The sequence below is a fragment of the Hordeum vulgare genome, chromosome 7H (genome assembly GCF_904849725.1).
Source record: "Hordeum vulgare subsp. vulgare chromosome 7H, MorexV3_pseudomolecules_assembly, whole genome shotgun sequence".
Classification (NCBI taxonomy): Eukaryota; Viridiplantae; Streptophyta; class Magnoliopsida; order Poales; family Poaceae; genus Hordeum; species Hordeum vulgare.
Window position 1 is genome coordinate 5678327 of NC_058524.1, and position 21761 is coordinate 5700087.

Below are 21761 nucleotides of genomic sequence, written 5' to 3' on the forward strand. Positions count from 1 at the left end.
CGTACAAGACGTTAAGCTACCTACAAAATTACCGTACATGAATAATACTCCCTCCGTTCCTAAATATAAGACCTTTTAGGTATTACACTATGAACTACATACGGATGTATATAGACATATTTTAGGGTATAGGTTTATTTGTTTTGTTCCGTATGTAGTCCATAGTAGAATTTCTAAAAGGTCTTATATTTAGGAACGGAGGGAGTAGTTACCTAACTTCTGCGCACAAACACCAAAACAATTCTACCGAAAATGAAAAAATAAGTTAGGCTGATGCCATTGTACACTCCCGGTAAATTTTCATGAGACGGAATCACTAGATAACTTTATTTTATTTGTAAGAAAAACAGGAGACAAACTTGCTGCATTTTAAGGGTAGAGTAAGAGACCCCTGGATTTACTGGGTGGAAAGAATTTGCCAAGTGTCAATCTGTCCAATTCAAGCGTTTTCACATGTGTGTTTTCCATATATTCTTGAAGCAAGCATATTTAGTTGGTTTTCATTTCATGCAGAATGGTGTGGATGTTCAAAACTTTGTCTCCACAATATTTGGAGGATTTGTTGTCCTTTCCTTCACAAACTTAATTGGTACCTCCAAGGGCGATTATCCTGAGTTCATAAGGTTGGGGCTTTATGTTGGGTACGTGCTTCTTATTGTGTTGACATTCCTCGGGCTAACGACAAAGAAGATGGCCAAGCTTGCCATAAGGGTGGCGGCAGGCATGTCGATTGCTGCTGTGACAATATCCGCGGTGTACCAGGTTTCAGAGAATGTCTACATCAGGAGTTTTATTGGGGTATTAGGTGTCATCGGGACCTTGGTGATGGCTGTGATTAAGTGGAGGTAAGCATGAATATTTAAGTTAGTCAGCCATGCAATAGCAGTATATATATAATTCATATTCTAGCCTAAAAATTCACTAGTATGCAATATACTAAATTTTCAATTTACATCCGTCAAAGCAAAGGTATGTATGTATTTTATTCAGATATACATGCAAGTGTTTATATTGAAATGTTTGGGGGGAAATCCGCATCTACTAGTTTTAGCAGAAATGGTCAGAACTTTGTTATGCTTTGTTTTTGGTAATAATTGGATAGATATACAAGGAGAGAGCAACTATATTATAAGCTGTGTAGAATAGTAATCCATAGTTACTCTACGCCCCTAATAAACAACATACAATGTGCAGTAAAGTGCTATATAAATGTAGTAATTTAGGATTGTAATATCAACTCACGAATTAACTACATTGTTCTAAAATTTCTACATTTTAGACATAACTCAACTATATTATGAACACTTTTAATTCGAGGGGTCCACTAGCTTATCCACGCGCCAGCTTAGAATAACACCAAGCTCCATGCTCCACCATGTTGCTGCCCACTGCTCCCTCATTGTTGATTCCAGCCTTGCCGTCTCTTAGCTCCGCCGTGTTGTTACCAATCCTCCAACAACCACCACGCACAAAAGCTCTCTCCGCTACTGCACAAAACGCCTCTACCCGCTGCCGAGCACTGCCTCTACTAACTGCGATGTTGCTCCCTTGCCGCCGCATGCCTTTTGGCTCTCACCTCCAGCAGCCGCTGCTGCACATCACACCTCTACTCGCTGCCATCCCTCGCTACCGACTCCCGCCCTCCCATGTATTTGTAGATTTCAAAACATGGAGACAAAAAATGGAGCACCAAAACTGGTGGAGCCGACCGGAGCTTCTTTGCTTCAACCTGTAGGCCGTCTCTCACAGCTCACTAATGAAAAAGAAAGACACTGGTATTTGGTGCCTGGCCGCATAAATAGCCTCAGCCTTTTCTTTGTATTTCTCCACACCGGCTCGAACAGATCACAACGGATTACATGGCAGTCTTATAGCCCAGCTGACCGAACGGCTAAGCAATCCATTCCAGCGACTTACAGGCACGCACGAGTGAACTCCACACCGGGCTTCCATCGCATGATCCGCATGACTCAACCAACGTCTTGATGTGGAATTTGCACTTCAAGTTGGGTGATATGGTAGATACACAAATATGTCAGTCAACTCAATTCTCTTCAGATTTTTATGACATTTTGGAAAAGCTATGTCAAGGTGCTAAGCAATATATATTCCAATCGTGTGTATTTTTCTCCAAACTAATTGGTTACACCATTTTATTTTTATCAGAACGTCTTTCTCAGTTATTTTTGTAAAAGTAAAACACACACACACACACAAAGAGAGAGAGAGAGAGATAGAGGGAGAGAGGGAGAGAGGGAGAGAGAGAGAGAGAGAGAGAGAGGGAGAGAGAGGGAGAGAGAGAGAGAGGGAGAGAGAGGGAGAGAGAGAGAGAGAGAGAGAGAGAGAGAAGGTGTGCCGTGCTTTTAAGTTCAATAGACTGTAAGTTTATTTAATGTTAGATTCACGCATACTCATTTCAGTTTACGCACAAATTACTTAATGTTTCCAATGAACATGTAAGTTTTGGTCCTAATATTTGGTATTTTGTTTTGGTCTGCAGGTGATGTTGTTTCCCTGTTCCTTGAAGATATAATGGTGCCCGAAGTAATGAGAACTTAAGTGGTATTATATTGTTTGCTGGTTCGTATTGGGCATGAACTTCCTCGGAAGATGTGCAAAAGGATTTGAACAGTTTTTTTCTTAGTACACTGTTGGCAACAATCACTGTGACAAATATTTCTGTATTTATACTTATTCATATTAGTTTTATTCTATAGATTTGTTAATATACCTTGACACACGAGTGAGGCGATTTGGCTCACAGGTTCAGGTGAGCCCTAGATTTTAAAAGAACTGTTTTAAGCCGCTGACCTGGTATAGAGGAGAATTTGATGTTAACCATCAATGTATTAAGGATAAATTTGGCTATCTAAATATGGTTAACATTAGAAAATAATATTTTCACAGATTTTATCAAGGTTCAAGGAGCTAAAATGAAATGCTCCCTGGCAGGGTTTCTTACTAATGGTGTAACGGTCAACTAAATGAAGGGTTTACTAGTATACATTCGAATACAAAATAAATAAAAAGAAAATCACACCTAGATAAATATTACTTTATTAAACTTCATTGTAGAACTGAAAAGCACCACTTTCCACTTAACTTACTCATGCAATGTAATAATCAAGCAGGAGACTACACCTTTTCAGTTATGGGCAAAAGAAAATAATGATGTGCGTTTATGCAAAGCCAAAACTCAAGAAAGGCTTGCATCAATGGGGCTGGATCATTAGGCAGTGTTAAGGCGTTATAATCTATGTTCACAAAAGGAGTAGGGATTGTGTGCAGGTACTGTCATACCGATCATTGGCTGTTGATTACCTCCCATCCGGTTTCGAATGTAGAATGTGCCTAACTTTTTCCCTGAAGGTGACCCCGGTATCAAACCCACAGTAAGACTGCAGATGCAAAAGGTGAGTCTGGCAAGTTTTTGTCGTAATAAAGAGTTCCAGTTTCTCGCGTCAAAATTGCACAACTCCAAGGAATAAAACAATTCAAGAAATTAGACAACTTCCGGGCCGCTGGTCAACATCATGTGGTGAAGCCGGGCCATCGATGGAGGCGGGGCGCTCACCCGCGGCGTCCTCCGACTTGTAGGACGTCAGGTTTGGGCGTTGTGCCGTCTTGCACTAGGGCTCAGGATCCTGATGACTGGCGACGGAGCTTGCATCCTCGCATGGGCATAGTGTTGGCTTCCTACAGCGTGGCGGCTACTAGCTGCGCCAGGGCAGACGACAGGTGCAGTGTCGCGATCAGATACATGCCTGCACGTCAATCCCATGACGGTGGTGGTGCATGTAGGCTGGCGGAGGGCTGATACACGATTGCTTGCAAGGTTTTTATTCTCGTTCCCATTTATTTTTAGGATGTGGCTGGATAACCTGGTTTCAAAAAATCTCGAATTTTTTTCACCCGAAAATTTCATGCCAAAAATTTGAAATAAAAAAATCAAGCTTCACAATATGAATAGGTTAACCAGTCTTGCATGTGAAGTACTTTCAGCCATGGTGGTAAGCCCAATACAAGCGAACAACCCTGGTTCGAGTGCCGTGGGCTGCACTTCTCCATATTTTTTTTTTTACTTTTGAGTGTGATTAACACCGAAATGGAAAAACTGAGCGGCCTGCAATTCGATATCATGACCTGCAGTGTAGTGGGTTATGCTCATTGCCATCAGGAGACAACACAAATTGTTGAAATATGTGCATACGGCAACTATTTGACGTCAAGCAGCACATTTAAATTAAAAAAATCGATTTTTTCAGAAGTAGATTTTCGGGGTCCACCGGAAGATCCGGTAACCTACCAGTTTTTTAAAATATCAGTCGAGGAGAAAAAGATGCATGCACGTCAATCCCATGACAGTGATGGTGCGTGTAGGTTGGCGGAGGGCCGTGGTGGGGTCCTGGAGGTTTCGTAGTCCTCTCCTTCAATTTTCGTCCATGGCAATGCTCTCAGATAAAAGTTAGATATTACTAGTCGTCAACCCATGCATTCGCACGGGCTAGATTTTAGAAAAATGAATAACTTAGTATTTTTAATGATGTTTATTGATTGGAGAATAAAAATGTATCAAAGATACTATGTAAGAACTACCCAATTCCACATGATCGAGTTACACAATAGATGCTACACAGTGGGCAACTCTACAAATTGGTATAGGCCGGGTCATAACCCATGGAAATAACGCAAAAAATACTTTTTCATAAGGATAAATAACATACACACATTGACATATAACTTGACACGTCCATTAGATAGAACCGGCGTGGGGACAGATGTTCATATCTTTTCCCTAGTTTTATTTCCAACGTATCAATTTCTCTTGATTCAACAATGGGTCACTTATCGAAGTCCTCATGTAGAACCGTATTTTAACAGATGATTCAACAATAATACCTTGGAAATATTACCATGTTTTCACCCATATCATGTACCATTTGTGCCCAGTACTCCCCATTTGTAAAACAATTATTTCGAACTTGAAACTTTGTAAACTTTACGGCTCCATGAAATAACAAATTAAGAAGAATTAGTAGAGAGAGCATGTGGGTAAACAGATAGAGATTACATTACCAATTTTCAGGATGTCAATATATTGTGCAATCCAACTGAAAATATGAATGTAAGAAAACAACCTCCTGTGTTTGCTTCAAGAAGGTAGCACCCAGTTTTACATGGTATCTAAGCCTGCATGTAAACTCGCTCTTGTCAATGACCCTAGAAAGCTTACCGTTCTAATAATCCAAAGGAGACTGCAGAAATAGATCATACATGCACAGTTAACACACAAATAATACCTTTAACAATATAGTACATGTTATTTAGTAAGCACCTGAGAAGTATAAATAAAACTCTTGTTGACGACCTTGGAAAGCTTATCGCTCGGTTGACGCACATAATTTACTGCTATCTTTGAATAATACTCATATTCTGTAAGCGATTATTTCGGGCACAAAACATCATAAACATGAGTTTGCGTACAATAAGAAATTAAGAAAAAATAGAAGAGGGCATGAGGGAAAAATCTTAGAGATCACATGACTAACTTCCAGGATGTCAAAAGAATGTGGAGTCTAAACAACCCATTGCGTTGCTTAAGTTGGTAGCTTCACACAGTTTCACACGGTCTGTTAGCCTACATGTAAACTCCAAAACATGCAATTTGGATTGAGTAAACATGACCATGGTAGCACATTATATATGGTGGAAAAATAAGTATAAATAGTTAATTTCTTGTACTGGTTCTTATGCTAATTACGTATGCATGCAGCTGCAGGAACACATCTTCAGCTAATTCTGACTACCATCTTTGATCCTGAAACCCACGACCACATCCCACCATTCCAACACCGCATCAGCTCACTCCGTGCGCCATGAGAAAGAAGAGTAAAAGCATACTTCGATTAATCTTCATATCTGTCGAACTTGTACGTTATACACCGAGTGACATCCAAGCACCTGCGGATTAATCAGCAGATATTTTTTATTCACGTTCAGTGTGTATTGAGTGCCCATAGTAGCAACGAAGTGCATAGAGATAATCACAAATCGCCATCAAATTGACAAATGAAGACTTCCAAGCCAATTTTGGTGATTACCGAGCAACAACAGGGTTGGTAGAAACAATTTTAAGCGCACAGCCGTCAACACAAAAAAAATCTGTAGACAGCACTCAGGATCAATGCTGAAAGATTGGATCATAGCCAATTAATAATTAATAAATTATAACTATACAATAAGCAAAAAATCATTATCGTATTTGGAGATAAAGCAATTGTAATCAAATACCTAGGTTTGAAACAAAAGCTACCTGGGAGCTGAGCCATTGCCGAGATTGAAGCCTCGTATACAAAGGAGATATGTACAAAAGAGTAGAACAATGGCGAGACCTGCCATGAGAGAACGTCATTGGCAAAGTGATCAGACCTAGAGTAGTATACGGGGAAATTCTGAATAAACAAATCAGTTGGGTGATAGATGGAGGGGGTCAGCACCTTGATGAGGAGAATTGGCAACGCTTTGTAGGAGAACCTAGCCATCATGGTCAAAGTCAAACCTTCGCCCAGGGAGCAGCACAAAACATGATAGAGGAAGGAGGCGGCGGCCTGAGGAGATGCGGCGGAGAAGCAAAAACGGGATAGACGAAGGAGGTGGCGTTTCCTGGAAGGAAACGGGAGAGCAGGGGCAACGTGGATTGCTTTGGGATTGAGATATGATTAGATTGAAAAGATCTAAGACATTCAAAGAAAAAAAGATTGAATCTCTGCGGTTTTTGCATCTGCTAACCGTGAAAGGTTTGTGGGCTTATTTTTCTAGCCCAACTAAGCAAATGTCAGTGGAAAATTATAAGGGTTAATCTAGACCGTAATAATTCTGCCCCACATAGATGAACGACTCTTAAATTCTAATTAATATGGTAATTTTTGGAGAGTCTTTATTAGTATAGGTATAGAGGTATAGATGTCGGCGGCCGTAACTTCAAGGTCGTCATGGTCTACCGAGCGTGGTTGCCTTGGTATAGACTTGGACAGCTTGGTGCAGACTTTGCTAGTTAAAGCATCTAGACCTCGACATAGTATATTACCGCTAAATGTCCATCCACACGCCTGGTCAGTGAGTGATCGGGTGTTTTTCGTATCTGTCCGTCCGCGCAGCTATATTATTTTTTTTCTTCATATTTTTGATCAATTACATGTGATTGGTGAAGGGGAAGAGAGAGAAAAAAGAAATGAATAAATAGAAAGAAAAGGTATCCGGGGTCGGATCGCGTCCTATGTGACAGACTGATCACGCGTGTCCGGGCACGTCCATGAGCCCTCATATGCTTCCTATATTTAAGATGGATATGAGGGCTCACGGACAGCCCGAGCATATATGGATTATATGAGGGGTTCCATTGAATCACTTTTTTTCTTCTCCCTCCTGTCTGCTCGCTGACCGGGCGTGTCCACAAATGTATAGGGAGCCTTGATGTTTCTTCTCTCTTATTGGAGTATTTTTTGCGTGTATATTCATAGTGAGTATACTATCTATACAGAGAGGCCGGATGTATGCTTATGATGTTTGTGTGATCTTGATGTCTCATTTTCAGTCAATAAAATACACGATTTGTCAAAAAATAATAATTCAAAGTAGATGGTCGAATGTAAAATGTTCAGGAACACTCTTCCAATCCGCGCATCAACTTTCTACAGGCCAGTACCAGTGCACTCAGAGGAATCAACTCTTTTTCGTTATGGCATCAGCATCTGCGTTATGGAATCAACTCTTTTTCGTTATGGCATTAGGTGCTATGTGGTTGTGGACCGACGACTGATGACCAACGACTTGGACTCGGCCAGCTCTCACCCTCCAACGACCCTTTTATACATGATGAGTGCTCGACTCCTCACCAAAGCTCACTCACTAGCTTCCCACATAAAATAATGTCAAGCTCCCGTCCCTTCCACCTTCTACGCATCGGCGTCCTCCTACTCCTACTGCCTTGCAAATCAAGCTCGCAGCCCACCTCCGGCGACCAAGATACCCTCCTTGCTATCAAGCAAGACTGGGGAAACCCGACGCATCTCCATTCGTGGGACCCCGTCGCCAACGCCGACCATTGCAACTGGACCGGTGTGGTTTGCAGTGACGGCGAACGCGCCGTCACGGGGATATCCTTGCCGGGGTTGAAGCTTAGCGGCAAGGTGCCAGAGTCTCTGTGCCACCTGCCGAGCCTCACCCACCTCGACCTCTCCTACAACAACCTAACCGGCGAGTTCCCCGGCGCCCAGCTCTATGACTGCTCCCAGCTCCGCTTCCTCGACCTCTCCAACAACGCCTTCCACGGGGTCCTTCCGGTTGACATCAGCCGCCTGTCGCCGGCCATGGAGCGACTCAACCTGTCGGTAAATTACTTTGATGGCACCATGCCGGCCGCGGTGGCCGGGCTTCCGGCGCTGAGGTCGCTGGTTCTTGACAACAACCAGTTCACCGGGGCGTACCCTGCGGCCGAGATAAGCAAGCTCGCCGGGCTCGAGGAGCTCACGCTTGCCTCCAACCCGTTCGCACCGGCGCCTGCGCCGCCAGAGTTTGCCAAGCTGACCAACCTGAGCTACCTATGGATGTCTGACATGAACATGACCGGCGAGATCCCCAAGGCCTATTCGAGCCTAGCTAATCTTTTGATAATTGCCATATGCGACAACAAGCTGACCGGCGAGATCCCTGCGTGGGTCTGGCGGCACCCAAAGCTCGAGTCCTTGTACCTGTACACCAATGGACTCACCGGCGAACTGCCGCGCAAAATCACGGCGGTCAATATCAGAGAGCTTGATGTGTCCGGAAACAAGCTCACAGGAGAAATACCGGAAGACATTGGTAACCTCAAGAAACTGACCATACTGTTCATGTACAGCAACCAGCTCACGGGCAGCATTCCATCAAGCATTGCGATGCTCCCCAATCTCAGGGACATCAGGCTATTCGAAAACAAGCTCTCCGGTGAGCTCCCGCCAGAGCTTGGGAAGCACTCCCCGCTTGGAAACCTAGAGGTTTGCAACAACAACCTCTCCGGGCCGCTCCCGGAATGGCTTTGCGCCAACGGAAAGCTCTACGACCTCGACGTATTCAACAATCGCTTCTCTGGCGAGCTCCCAAAGAATCTGGATGACTGCGTCCTGCTAAACAACCTCATGCTTCACAATAACTGCTTCTCCGGGGAGTTCCCGGCGAAGATATGGTCATTATTTCCGAAGTTGACCACCGTGCTGATACGGGAAAATAATTTCACCGGGGTTTTGCCGGCCAAGATAGGTGAGAACATATCGCGGATTGATATCGGGAACAACATGTTCTCTGGGTCCTTGCCAACATCTGCAACCGGGCTGTACGAGTTCTATGCAGAGAACAACCTGCTCTCCGGCGAGCTACCATCCGACGTGAGCAAGTTTCCCAACCTTAGACGTTTGCTGTTGCGTGGCAACCAACTAACAGGTTTCATACCATGAATGATACCAACATGAGTGAATTTGTTGCAGAAGCTCGGTACTATCAACTTGTGCACCATATGATTTGAAGCCCTTGAGGTGTAACCTTGTAAATTGTAACCAAACGGTTGAAGTGTAAAACAGATTTGGTGTGTTGTGTCGAGCTAGAAAACATAGTTAGCAGAATCGTGTCGTGTTGGGTCAAACAGTGGGCGTGTTGGACATGAACTTTGTGTAAGTTTTGATTTAAAAGCAAACAAGGAAATCTAGAACCGTGAGCTTTGCAGCTGAAGATCTTCTCTTTGTAGAATTAGGGTCTTCCTCGTAATATTGTACCAAGAGGATTGGATGTTTTATGTGACAAAAAAAACTATCGCCCCGACAATCCATGTACTTAAGGCTTGACTGCAACATTTATCAAATCTAGGTCATAAAGTTGAGCGGTGCCATAGACGACCAGGATATCTAACCGGTCCGGCTAGGAATGACTACAAGAAAAAGGGGGTGGGGGGCAGCAAAGTAAGCTCAAGGTGCAACCAAGCTGTTTTATCAGGGCCATATAGTTCTGTTCACGAAGCAAATCTTCAAAATCTCATCAACAACTATGCCACTTTGAAGATGGTGGGAGGATCGGTGTCACAGTGCTCGAAGGCTCCACATCATGCTGAACAAAAGTGGCTGGTCCTACTGTTAGTCAACGGGGCTGAAGACGAGCTAGGCAAAAATCTTTGCCATTGTCTTGTCATATTTTTCTTTAAAAAAGAAGGCATCGTCCCGGCCTCTGCATCGAGTGATGCAGGCAGCCTTTTATTTGAATATGGTAAAACGAGATGATGTTTTTGATGACGATCTTCGCCTGCGGTGATGACGATCTTCGACAACCTCCGTTCTCGATATCCACCTTGCATCCATTCTCGTCAAGCTTACCAATAGAGATGATGTTGTTGCGAAGCCGTGGGATTTAGTATACTCCGGTGAGTATGCGATGTTCGCCTACGAGACCCTCGAAGAGGACAGATCCTTGCCCAGAAATCTCCACATTTGAATCATCACCAAACTTGACCGAGCCTTCAACATCGTATTCCAACTCGAGGAATTTCTCCTTGCAACCCGTCATGTGGTTACTGGCACCCGTGTCGAGATACCATGACACATTGTGATCCCCGGATAGCTTTGGTGTCACATTCTTCTCATGAAGTAGCACCTTCCGATTTGGTTTCACAACCACCGTTTCAGCGAGATCACAAACTTCGGCCATTAGAAGACCTGGACCATCGTCTTGTTTGGCAAATTTGCCTTGATCTCTCGCTTGTCAGGCTCCGGACAATCCTTTGCAAAGTGACCCATCTCGTTACAGTTATAGCACTTGACCTCGGACATATCCAAGTTCCGTTGCTTCCGCCCTTTAGATTGGTCAGCCTTACCACGACCTTGTGGTCACCTTGGTTGGGTGTCTTGCCAACCACCTGGACATCCTCCCCTGTATCATCAAAAGATGGAAATTCAACCGTGAATATGTTACCGTTTGGAGCATCGTCGGCTGCGGCGCTCCAATTCCACGCTTGGTTTTCTTCAAACACGACGTCGCGTAAAATCCGTAGACGCTGTTGGAATTATGCCCTAGAGGCAATGATAAATATAGTTATTATTATAATTCCTGTATCAAGATAATCGTTTATTATCCATGCTATAATTGTATTGAATGAAGACTCATTTACATGTGTGGATACATAGACAAAACACCATCCCTAGCAAGCCTCTAGTTGGCTAGCCAGTTGATCAAAGATAGCCAGTGTCTTCTGATTATGAACAAGGTGTTGTTGCTTGATAACTGGATCACGTCATTAGGAGAATCACGTGATGGACTAGACCCAAAGTAATAGACGTAGCATGTTGATCGTGTCATTTCATTGCTACTGTTTTCTGCGTGTCAAGTATTTATTCCTATGACCATGAGATCATATAACTCACTGACACCGGAGGAATACTTTGTGTGTATCAAACGTCGCAACGTAACTGGGTGACTATAAAGATGCTCTACAGGTATCTCCGAAGGTGTTGGTTGAGTTAGTATGTATCAAGACTGGGATTTGTCACTCCGTGTGACGGAGAGGTATCTCGGGGCCCACTCGGTAATACAACATCACACACAAGCCTTGCAAGCAAAGTGACTTAGTGTAAGTTGCGGGATCTTGTATTACGGAACGAGTAAAGAGACTTGCCGGTAAACGAGATTGAAATAGGTATGCGGATACCGACGATCGAATCTCGAGCAAGTAACATACCGAAGGACAAAGGGAATGACATACGGGATTATATGAATCCTTGGCACTGAGGTTCAAACGATAAGATCTTCGTAGAATATGTAGGATCCAATATGGGCATCCAGGTCCCGCTGTTGGATATTGACCGAGGATTCTCTCGGGTCATGTCTACATAGTTCTCGAACCCGCAGGGTCTGCACACTTAAGGTTCGGCGTTGTTTTATGCGTATTTGAGTTATATGGTTGGTTACCGAATGTTGTTAGGAGTCCCGGATGAGATCACGGACGTCACGAGGGTTTCCGGAATGGTCCGGAAACGAAGATTGATATATAGGATGACCTCATTTGATTACCGGAAGGTTTTCGGAATTACCGGGAATGTACCGGGAATGACGAATGGGTTCCGGGAGTTCACCGGGGGGGGGGGGGGGGGCAACCCACCCCGGGGGGGGGGGGCCATGGACCTTAGGGGTGGCGCACCAGCCCTTAGTGGGCTGGTGGGACAGCCCAAGAGGGCCTATGCGCCAAGAGAAGAAAAATCAAAGAGGAAAGAAAGAAAAAAAAGGAAGGAGGTGGGAAGGGAAGGAAGGACTCCCACCAAACCAAGTCCAACTCGGTTTGGGGGGGGGGAGTCCTCCCCCCCTTGGCTCGGCCGACCCCCTTGGGGCTCCTTGAGCCCCAAGGCAAGGCCCCCTCCCTCCCACCTATATATACGGAGGTTTTAGGGCTGATTTTACACGATTTTCTCACGGCAGCCCGACCACATACCTCCACGGTTTTTCCTCTAGATCGCGTTTCTGCGGAGCTCGGGCGGAGCCCTGCTGAGACAAGATCATCACCAACCTCCGGAGCGCCGTCACGCTGCCGGAGAACTATTCTACCTCTCCGTCTCTCTTGCTGGATCAAGAAGGCCGAGATCATCGTCGAGCTGTACGTGTGGTGAACGCGGAGGTGCCGTCCGTTCGGTACTAGATCGTGGGACTGATCGAGGGATTGTTCGCGGGGCGGATCGAGGGACGTGAGGACGTTCCACTACATCAACCGCGTTCACTAACGCTTCTGCTGTACGGTCTACGAGGGTACGTAGATCATTCATCCCCTCTCGTAGATGGATGATAGGTCTTCGTGCGCGTAGGAAATTTTTTGTTTCCCATGCGACGTTCCCCAACAGTGGCATCATGAGCTAGGTTCATGCGTAGATGTCTTCTCGAGTAGATCACAAAAGTTTTTGTGGGCGGAGATGTGCGTTTTGCTGCCTTCCTTAGTCTTTTCTTGATTCCGCGGTATTGTTGGATGAAGTGGCTTGGACCGACATTACTCGTACGCTTACGAGAGACTGGTTTCATCGCTACGAACAACCCTGTTGCTCAAAGATGACTGGCAAGTGTCGGTTTCTCCAACTCTATTTGAATCGGATTTGACCGAGGAGGTCCTTGGATGAGGTTAAATAGCAACTCATAGATCTCCGTTGTGGTGTTTGCGTAAGTAAGATGCGATCCTACTAGATACCCATGGTCACCACGTAAAACATGCAACAACAAAATTAGAGGACGTCTAACTTGTTTTTGCAGGGTATGCTTGTGATGTGATATGGCAAATGATGTGATGTGATATATTGGATGTATGAGATGATCATGTTGTAATAGAAAATATCGACTTGCACGTCGATGGTACGGCAACCGGCAGGAGCCATAGGGTTGTCTTTATACTAATGTTTGTGCTTGCAGATGCGTTTACTATTTTGCTAGGATGTAGTTTTAGTAGTAATAGCATGAGTAGCACGACAACCCCGATGGCGACACATTGATGAAGATCATGATGTGGCGCCGGTGATAAGAAGATCGTGCCGGTGCTTTGGTGATGGAGATCAAGAAGCACGTGATGATGGCCATATCATGTCACTTATGAATTGCATGTGATGTTAATCCTTTTATGCACCTTATTTTGCTTAGAACGACGGTAGCATTATGAGGTGATCTCTCACTAAAATTTCATGACCAAATTGTGTTCTCCCCGACTGTGCACCGTTACTACAGTTCGTCGTTTCGAGACACCACGTGATGATCAGGTGTGATAGACTCAACGTTCACATACAACGGGTGCAAAACAGTTGCGCACGCAGAACACTCGGGTTAAGCTTGACGAGCCTAGCATGTGCAGACATGGCCTCGGAACACATGAGACCGAAAGGTCGATCATGAATCATATAGATGATATGATTAGCATAGGGATGCTTACCACTGAAACTATACTCAACTCACGTGATGATCGGACTTGAGCTAGTGTAAGTGGATCATGAAGCACTCAAATGACTAGAGAGATGTACTTTTTGAGTGGGAGTTTAGCAAATAATTTGATTGAGTTAAACTCTAATTATCTTGAACATAGTCTAAGTCCACTTTGAATATGTTTGTGTTATAGATCATGGCTCACGCAACTGTCACCCTGAATTTTAATACGTTCCTAGAGAAAGCTAAGTTGAAAGATGATGGAAGCAACTTTGTAGATTGGGCTCGTAATCTTAAGCTAATCTTACAAGCTGGGAAGAAGGATTATGTCCTTAATGCTGCGCTAGAAGATGAACCACCCGCTACGGCTGATCAGGATGTTAAGAACGTTTGGTTAGCACGTAAGGAGGACTACTCAATAGTTCAATGTGCAGTCTTGTATGGCTTAGAACCGGGACTTCAACGTCGCTTTGAGCGTCCTGGAGCATTTGAGATGTTCCAGGAGTTGAACTTCATCTTTCAGAAGAACGCCCGTATCGAGAGGTATGAGACCTCCGATAAATTATATGCTTGCAAGATGGAGGAGAACTCGTCTGTCAGTGAACATGTGCTCAAAATGTCTGGGTACTCAAACCGTCTAGCTGAGCTGGGAATTGAACTCCCGCAAGAAGCTATCACTGACAGAATCCTTCAATCGCTGCCGCCAAGCTATAAAGGCTTTGTGTTGAACTACAACATGCAAGGGATGAACAAGTCACCTGGCGAGTTGTTTGCGATGCTGAAAGTCGCAGAGTCTGAACTCCGTAAAGAGCATCAAGTGTTGATGGTGAATAAAACCACTAGTTTCAAGAGAAACGGCAAAGGCAAGAAGGGTGATTCAAAGAAGAGCGGCAAGCCTGTTGCTAATCCGACGAAGAAGCCCAAAGCTGGACCTAAGCCTGAAACAGAGTGCTTCTATTGCAAGGGTATGGGTCAATGGAAGCGCAACTGCCCCAAGTATCTGGCTGATAAGAAGGCGGCCAAAGAAAAATCAGGTATATTTGATATACATGTTATTGATGTGTACTTAACCGGTTCTCGTAGTAGTGCCTGGGTATTCGATACCGGTTCTATTGCTCATATCTGCAATTCGAAAGAGGAACTATGGAATAGACGAAGGCTGGCGAAAGATGAAGTGACGATGCGCGTTGGAAATGGTTCCAAGGTTGATCCAATCGCCGTCGGCACAGTTTCACTTCAGTTACTATCAGGATTAGTGATGAACTTAAATCATTGTTATTTAGTGCCTGCGTTGAGCATGAACATTATATCTGGATCTTGTTTATTGCGAGACGGTTACTCTTTTAAGTCAAAGAATAATGGTTGTTCTATTTCTATGAGTAATATCTTTTATGGTCATGCACCCAATGTGAGAGGATTGTTCATATTGAATCTTGATAGCGATACGCACATACATAACATTGAGACCAAAAGAATTAGAGTTAACAATGATAGCGTCATATTTTTGTGGCACTGCCGCTTAGGTCATATTGGTGTAAAGCGCATGAAGAAACTCCATGGTGATGGACTTTTGGAGTCACTTGACTTTGATTCACTTGACACGTGCGAACCATGCCTCATGGGCAAGATGACTAAGACTCCGTTCTCCGGAACAATGGAGCGTGCAAGTGACTTATTGGAAATCATACATACCGATGTGTGTGGTCCGATGAGCGTGGAGGCACGCGGCGGATATCGTTATTTTCTCACCTTCACTGACGATTTGAGTAGATATGGTTATGTCTACTTGATGAAGCACAAGTCTGAAACATTTGAAAAGTTCAAGCAATTTCAGAGTGAAGTGGAAAATCATCGTAACAAGAAGATCAAGTTCCTACGGTCTGATCGTGGGGGTGAATATCTGAGTTTCGAGTTTGGTGCTCACTTAAGACAATGTGGAATTGTTTCACAGTTAACACCGCTTGGAACACCACAGCGTAATGGTGTGTCCGAACGTCGTAATCGTACTTTATTAGAGATGGTGCGATCTATGATGTCTCTTACCGATTTGCCGTTATCTTTTTGGGGTTATGCATTAGAAACAGCTGCATTTACTTTAAATAGGACACCATCAAAATCCGTTGAGACGACACCATACGAACTGTGGTATGGCAAAAGACCAAAGTTGTCGTTTCTTAAAGTTTGGGGATGTGATGCTTATGTCAAAAAGCTTCAGCCTGAAAAGCTGGAACCCAAAGCGGAAAAGTGCGTCTTCATAGGTTACCCAAAAGAGACAGTTGGGTACTCCTTCTATCTCAAATCCGAGGGCAAAGTGTTTGTTGCTAAAAACGGAGCTTTTCTCGAGAAGGAGTTTCTCTCGAGAGAATTGAGTGGGAGGAAGATAGGACTTGACGAGGTTGTCGAACCTCTCATCCCTCTGGATGGTGGCGCAGGGCAAGGGGAAACCTCTGTCGTTGCGACGCCGGTTGAGGAGGAAGTTAATGATGATGATCATGAAACTCCAGTTCAAGTTTCTGTCGAACCACGCAGATCGACGAGACAACGTGCTGCTCCAGAGTGGTACAGAAATCCCGTCTTATCAATCATGTTGTTAGACAACAATGAACCTGCAAATTATGAGGAAGCGATGGTGGGCCCAGATTCCAACAAATGGCTAGAAGCCATGAAGTCCGAGATAGGATCCATGTATGAGAACAAAGTGTGGACTTTGGAGGTACTACCTGAGGGCCGCAAGGCTATTCAGAACAAATGGATCTTTAAGAGGAAGACGGACGCTGACGGCAATGTGACCGTTTATAAAGCTCGACTTGTGGCAAAGGGTTTTTCACAAGTTCAAGGAGTTGACTACGATGAGACATTCTCACCCGTAGCGATGCTTAAGTCCGTCAGAATCATGTTAGCAATAGCTGCATTTTTCGGTTATGAAATCTGGCAGATGGATGTCAAAACGGCGTTCCTTAACGGTTTCCTTAAGGAAGAGTTATATATGGTACAACCCGAAGGTTTTGTCGATCCTAAGAATGCTAACAAAGTGTGCAAGCTCCAGCGATCCATTTATGGACTGGTGCAAGCATCTCGGAGTTGGAACAAACGGTTTGATGAGGTGATCAAAGCATTTGGGTTTATACAAGTGGTTGGAGAATCTTGTATTTACAAGAAAGTGGGTAGGAGCTCTGTGGCGTTTCTAATATTATATGTGGATGACATATTGCTGATTGGAAACAATGTGGAGTTTTTGGAGAGCATAAAGGATTACTTGAATAAAATTTCTCTATGAAGGACCTAGGAGAAGCTGCTTACATTCTAGGCATTAAGATCTATAGGGATAGATCAAAACGCCTGATAGGACTTTCACAAAGCACATACCTTGATAAAGTTTTGAAAAGGTTCAAAATGGAACAGTCCAAGAAAGGGTTCTTGCCAGTTTTACAAGGTAAAAGATTGAGTAAGACTCAGTGCCCAGCAACTGATGAAGATAGAGAGCATATGCGCTCCGTCCCCTATGCTTCAGCCATAGGTTCTATCATGTATGCTATGCTGTGCACTAGACCGGATGTTAGCTTGGCCATAAGTATGGCAGGTAGGTTCCAGAGTAATCCAGGAGTGGATCACTGGACGGCGGTCAAGAATATCCTGAAGTACCTGAAAAGGACTAAGGAGATGTTTCTCGTGTATGGAGGTGACGAAGAGCTCGCCGTAAAAGGTTACGTCGATGCAAGCTTTGACACAGATCCGGACGACTCTAAGTCGCAAACCGGATACGTATTTATTCTTAATGGGGGTGCGGTAAGCTGGTGCAGTTCCAAGCAAAGCGTCGTAGCAGATTCTACATGTGAAGCGGAGTACATGGCTGCCTCGGAGGCGGCTAAGGAGGGTGTCTGGATGAAGCAGTTCATGACGGATCTTGGAGTGGTGCCAAGCGCACTGAATCCAATAACGTTGTTCTGTGACAACACGGGTGCCATTGCCCTAGCAAAGGAACCACGGTTTCACAAGAAGTCCAGACACATCAAACGACGCTTCAACCTCATCCGCGACTACGTCGAGGGAGAGGACGTAAATATATGCAAGGTGCACACGGATCTGAATGTAGCAGACCCGCTGACTAAACCTCTTCCACGGCCAAAGCATGATCAACACCAGAACTGTATGGGTGTTAGATTTATTACAATGTAATTCACATGATGATGTGAGGGCTAGATTATTGACTCTAGTGCAAGTGGGAGACTGTTGGAATTATGCCCTAGAGGCAATGATAAATGTAGTTATTATTATAATTCCTGTATCAAGATAATCGTTTATTATCCATGCTATAATTGTATTGAATGAAGACTCATTTACATGTGTGGATACATAGACAAAACACCGTCCCTAGCAAGCCTCTAGTTGGCTAGCCAGTTGATCAAAGATAGCCAGTGTCTTCTGATTATGAACAAGGTGTTGTTGCTTGATAACTGGATCACGTCATTAGGAGAATCGCGTGATGGACTAGACCCAAACTAATAGACGTAGCATGTTGATCGTGTCATTTCATTGCTACTGTTTTCTGCGTGTCAAGTATTTATTCCTATGACCATGAGATCATATAACTCACTGACACCGGAGGAATACTTTGTGTGTATCAAGCGTCGCAACGTAACTGGGTGACTACAAAGATGCTCTACAGGTATCTCCGAAGGTGTTGGTTGAGTTAGTATGTATCAAGACTGGGATTTATCACTCCGTGTGACGGAGAGGTATCTCGGGGCCCACTCGGTAATACAACATCACACACAAGCCTTGCAAGCAAAGTGACTTAGTGTAAGTTGCGGGATCTTGTATTACGGAACGAGTAAAGAGACTTGCCGGTAAACGAGATTGAAATAGGTATGCGGATACCGACGATCGAATCTCGGGCAAGTAACATACCGAAGGACAAAGGGAATGACATACGGGATTATATGAATCCTTGGCACTGAGGTTCAAACGATAAGATCTTCGTAGAATATGTAGGATCCAATATGGGCATCCAGGTCCCGCTGTTGGATATTGACCGAGGATTCTCTCGGGTCATGTCTACATAGTTCTCGAACCCGCAGGGTCTGCACACTTAAGGTTCGGCGTTGTTTTATGCGTATTTGAGTTATATGGTTGGTTACCGAATGTTGTTCGGAGTCCCGGATGAGATCACGGACGTCACGAGGGTTTCCGGAATGGTCCGGAAACGAAGATTGATATATACGATGACCTCATTTGATTACCGGAAGGTTTTCGGAATTACCGGCAATGTACCGGGAATGACGAATGGGTTCCGGGAGTTCACCGGGGGGGGCAACCCACCCCGGGGGGGGGGGCATGGACATTAGGGGTGGCGCACCAGCCCTTAGTGGGCTGGTGGGACAGCCCAAGAGGGCCTATGCGCCAAGAGAAGAAAAATCAAAGAGGAAAGAAAGAAAAAAAGGAAGGAGGTGGGAAGGGAAGGAAGGATTCCCACCAAACCAAGTCCAACTCGGTTTTGGGGGGGAGTCCTTCCCCCCTTTGCTCGGCCGACCCCCTTGGGGCTCCTTGAGCCCCAAGGCAAGGCCCCCTCCCTCCCACCTATATATACAGAGGTTTTAGGGCTGATTTTACACGACTTTCTCACGGCAGCCCGACCACATACCTCCACGGTTTTTCCTCTAGATCGCATTTCTGCGGAGCTCGGGCGGAGCCCTGCTGAGACAAGATCATCACCAACCTCCAGAGCGCCGTCACGCTGCCGGAGAACTCTTCTACCTCTCCGTCTCTCTTGCTGGATCAAGAAGGCTGAGATCATCGTCGAGCTGTACGTGTGCTGAACGCGGAGGTGCCATCCGTTCGGTACTAGATCGTGGGACTGATCGAGGGATTGTTCGCGGGGCGGATCGAGGGACGTGAGGACGTTCCACTACATCAACCGCGTTCACTAACGCTTCTGCTGTACGGTCTACGAGGGTACGTAGATGACTCATCCCCTCTTGTAGATGGACATCACCATGATAGGTCTTCGTGCGCGTAGGAAATTTTTTGTTTCCCATGCGACGTTCCCCATCAGTGGTATCAGAGCTAGGTTCATGCGTAGATGTCTTCTCGAGTAGATCACCAAAGTTTTTGTGGGCGGAGATGTGCGTTTTGCTGCCCTCCTTAGTCTTTTCTTGATTCCGCGGTATTGTTGGATGAAGCGGCTTGGACCGACATTACTCGTACGCTTACGAGAGACTGGTTTCATCGCTACGAACAACCCTCTTGCTCAAAGATGACTCGCAAGTGTCAGTTTCTCCAACTCTAGTTGAATCGGATTTGACCGAGGAGGTCCTTGGATGAGGTTAAATAGCAACTCGTAGATCTCCGTTGTGGTGTTTGCGTAAGTAAGATGCGATCCTACTAGATACCCATGGTCACCACGTAAAACATGCAACAACAAAATTAGAGGACGTCTAACTTGTTTTTGCAGGGTATGCTTGTGATGTGATATGACAAATGATGTGATGTGATATATTGGATGTATGAGATGATCATGTTGTAATAGAAAATATCGACTTGCACGAAGATGGTACGGCAACCGGCAGGAGCCATAGGGTTGTCTTTATACTAATGTTTGTGCTTGCAGATGCGTTTACTATTTTGCTAGGATGTAGTTTTAGTAGTAATAGCATGAGTAGCACGACAACCCCGATGGCGACACGTTGATGAAGATCATGGTGTGGCGCTGGTGATAAGAAGATCGTGTCGGTGCTTTGTGATGGAGATCAAGAAGCACGTGATGATGGCCATATCATGTCACTTATGAATTGCATGTGATGTTAATCCTTTTATGCACCTTATTTTGCTTAGAACGACGGTAGCATTATGAGGTGATCTCTCACTAAAATTTCAAGACCAAATTGTGTTCTCCCCGACTGTGCACCGTTGCTACAGTTCGTAGTTTCGAGACACCACGTGATGATCGGGTGTGATAGACTCAACGTTCACATACAACGGGTGCAAAACAGTTGCGCACGCGGAACACTCGGGTTAAGCTTGACGAGCCTAGCATGTGCAGACATGGCCTCGGAACACATGAGACCGAAAGGTCGATCATGAATCATATAGATGATATGATTAGCATAGGGATGCTTACCACTGAAACTATACTCAACTCACGTGATGATCGGACTTGAGCTAGTGTAAGTGGATCATGAAGCACTCAAATGACTAGAGAGATGTACTTTTTGAGTGGGAGTTTAGCAAATAATTTGATTGAGTTAAACTCTAATTATCTTGAACATAGACGAGCTAGGCAAAAATCTTTGCCATTGTCTTGTCATATTTTTTTTTAAAAAAGAAGGCATCGTCCCGGCCTCTGCATCGAGTGATGCAGGCAGCCTTTTATTTGAATATGGTAAAACGAGATGATGTTTTTGATGACGATCTTCGCCTGCGGTGATGACGATCTTCGACAACCTCCGTTCTCGATATCCACCTTGCATCCATTCTCGTCAAGCTTACCAATAGAGATGATGTTGTTGCGAAGCCGTGGGATGTAGTATACTCCGGTGAGTATGCGATGTTCGCCTGCGAGACCCTCGAAGAGGACAGATCCTTGCCCAGAAATCTCCACATTTGAACCATCACCAAACTTGACCGAGCCTTCAACATCGTATTCCAACTCGAGGAATTTCTCCTTGCAACCCGTCATGTGGTTACTGGCACCCGTGTCGAGATACCATGACACATTGTGATCCCCGGATAGCTTTGGTGTCACATTCTTCTCATGAAGTAGCACCTTCCGATTTGGTTTCACAACCACCGTTTCAGCGAGA

The 21761-nt window shown here is 44.8% G+C and overlaps 1 protein-coding gene across 1 annotated transcript; it reads left to right on the plus strand.

Moving 5' to 3' along the window:
- The first annotated feature begins 7928 nt into the window (after positions 1-7928).
- LOC123413189 (receptor-like protein 52) lies at positions 7929-9491 on the plus strand. The gene has a single exon (XM_045106138.1). The coding sequence runs from the start codon at positions 7929-7931 to the stop codon at positions 9489-9491; it is 1563 nt and encodes a 520-aa protein (XP_044962073.1).
- Positions 9492-21761: the final 12270 nt, after the last annotated feature.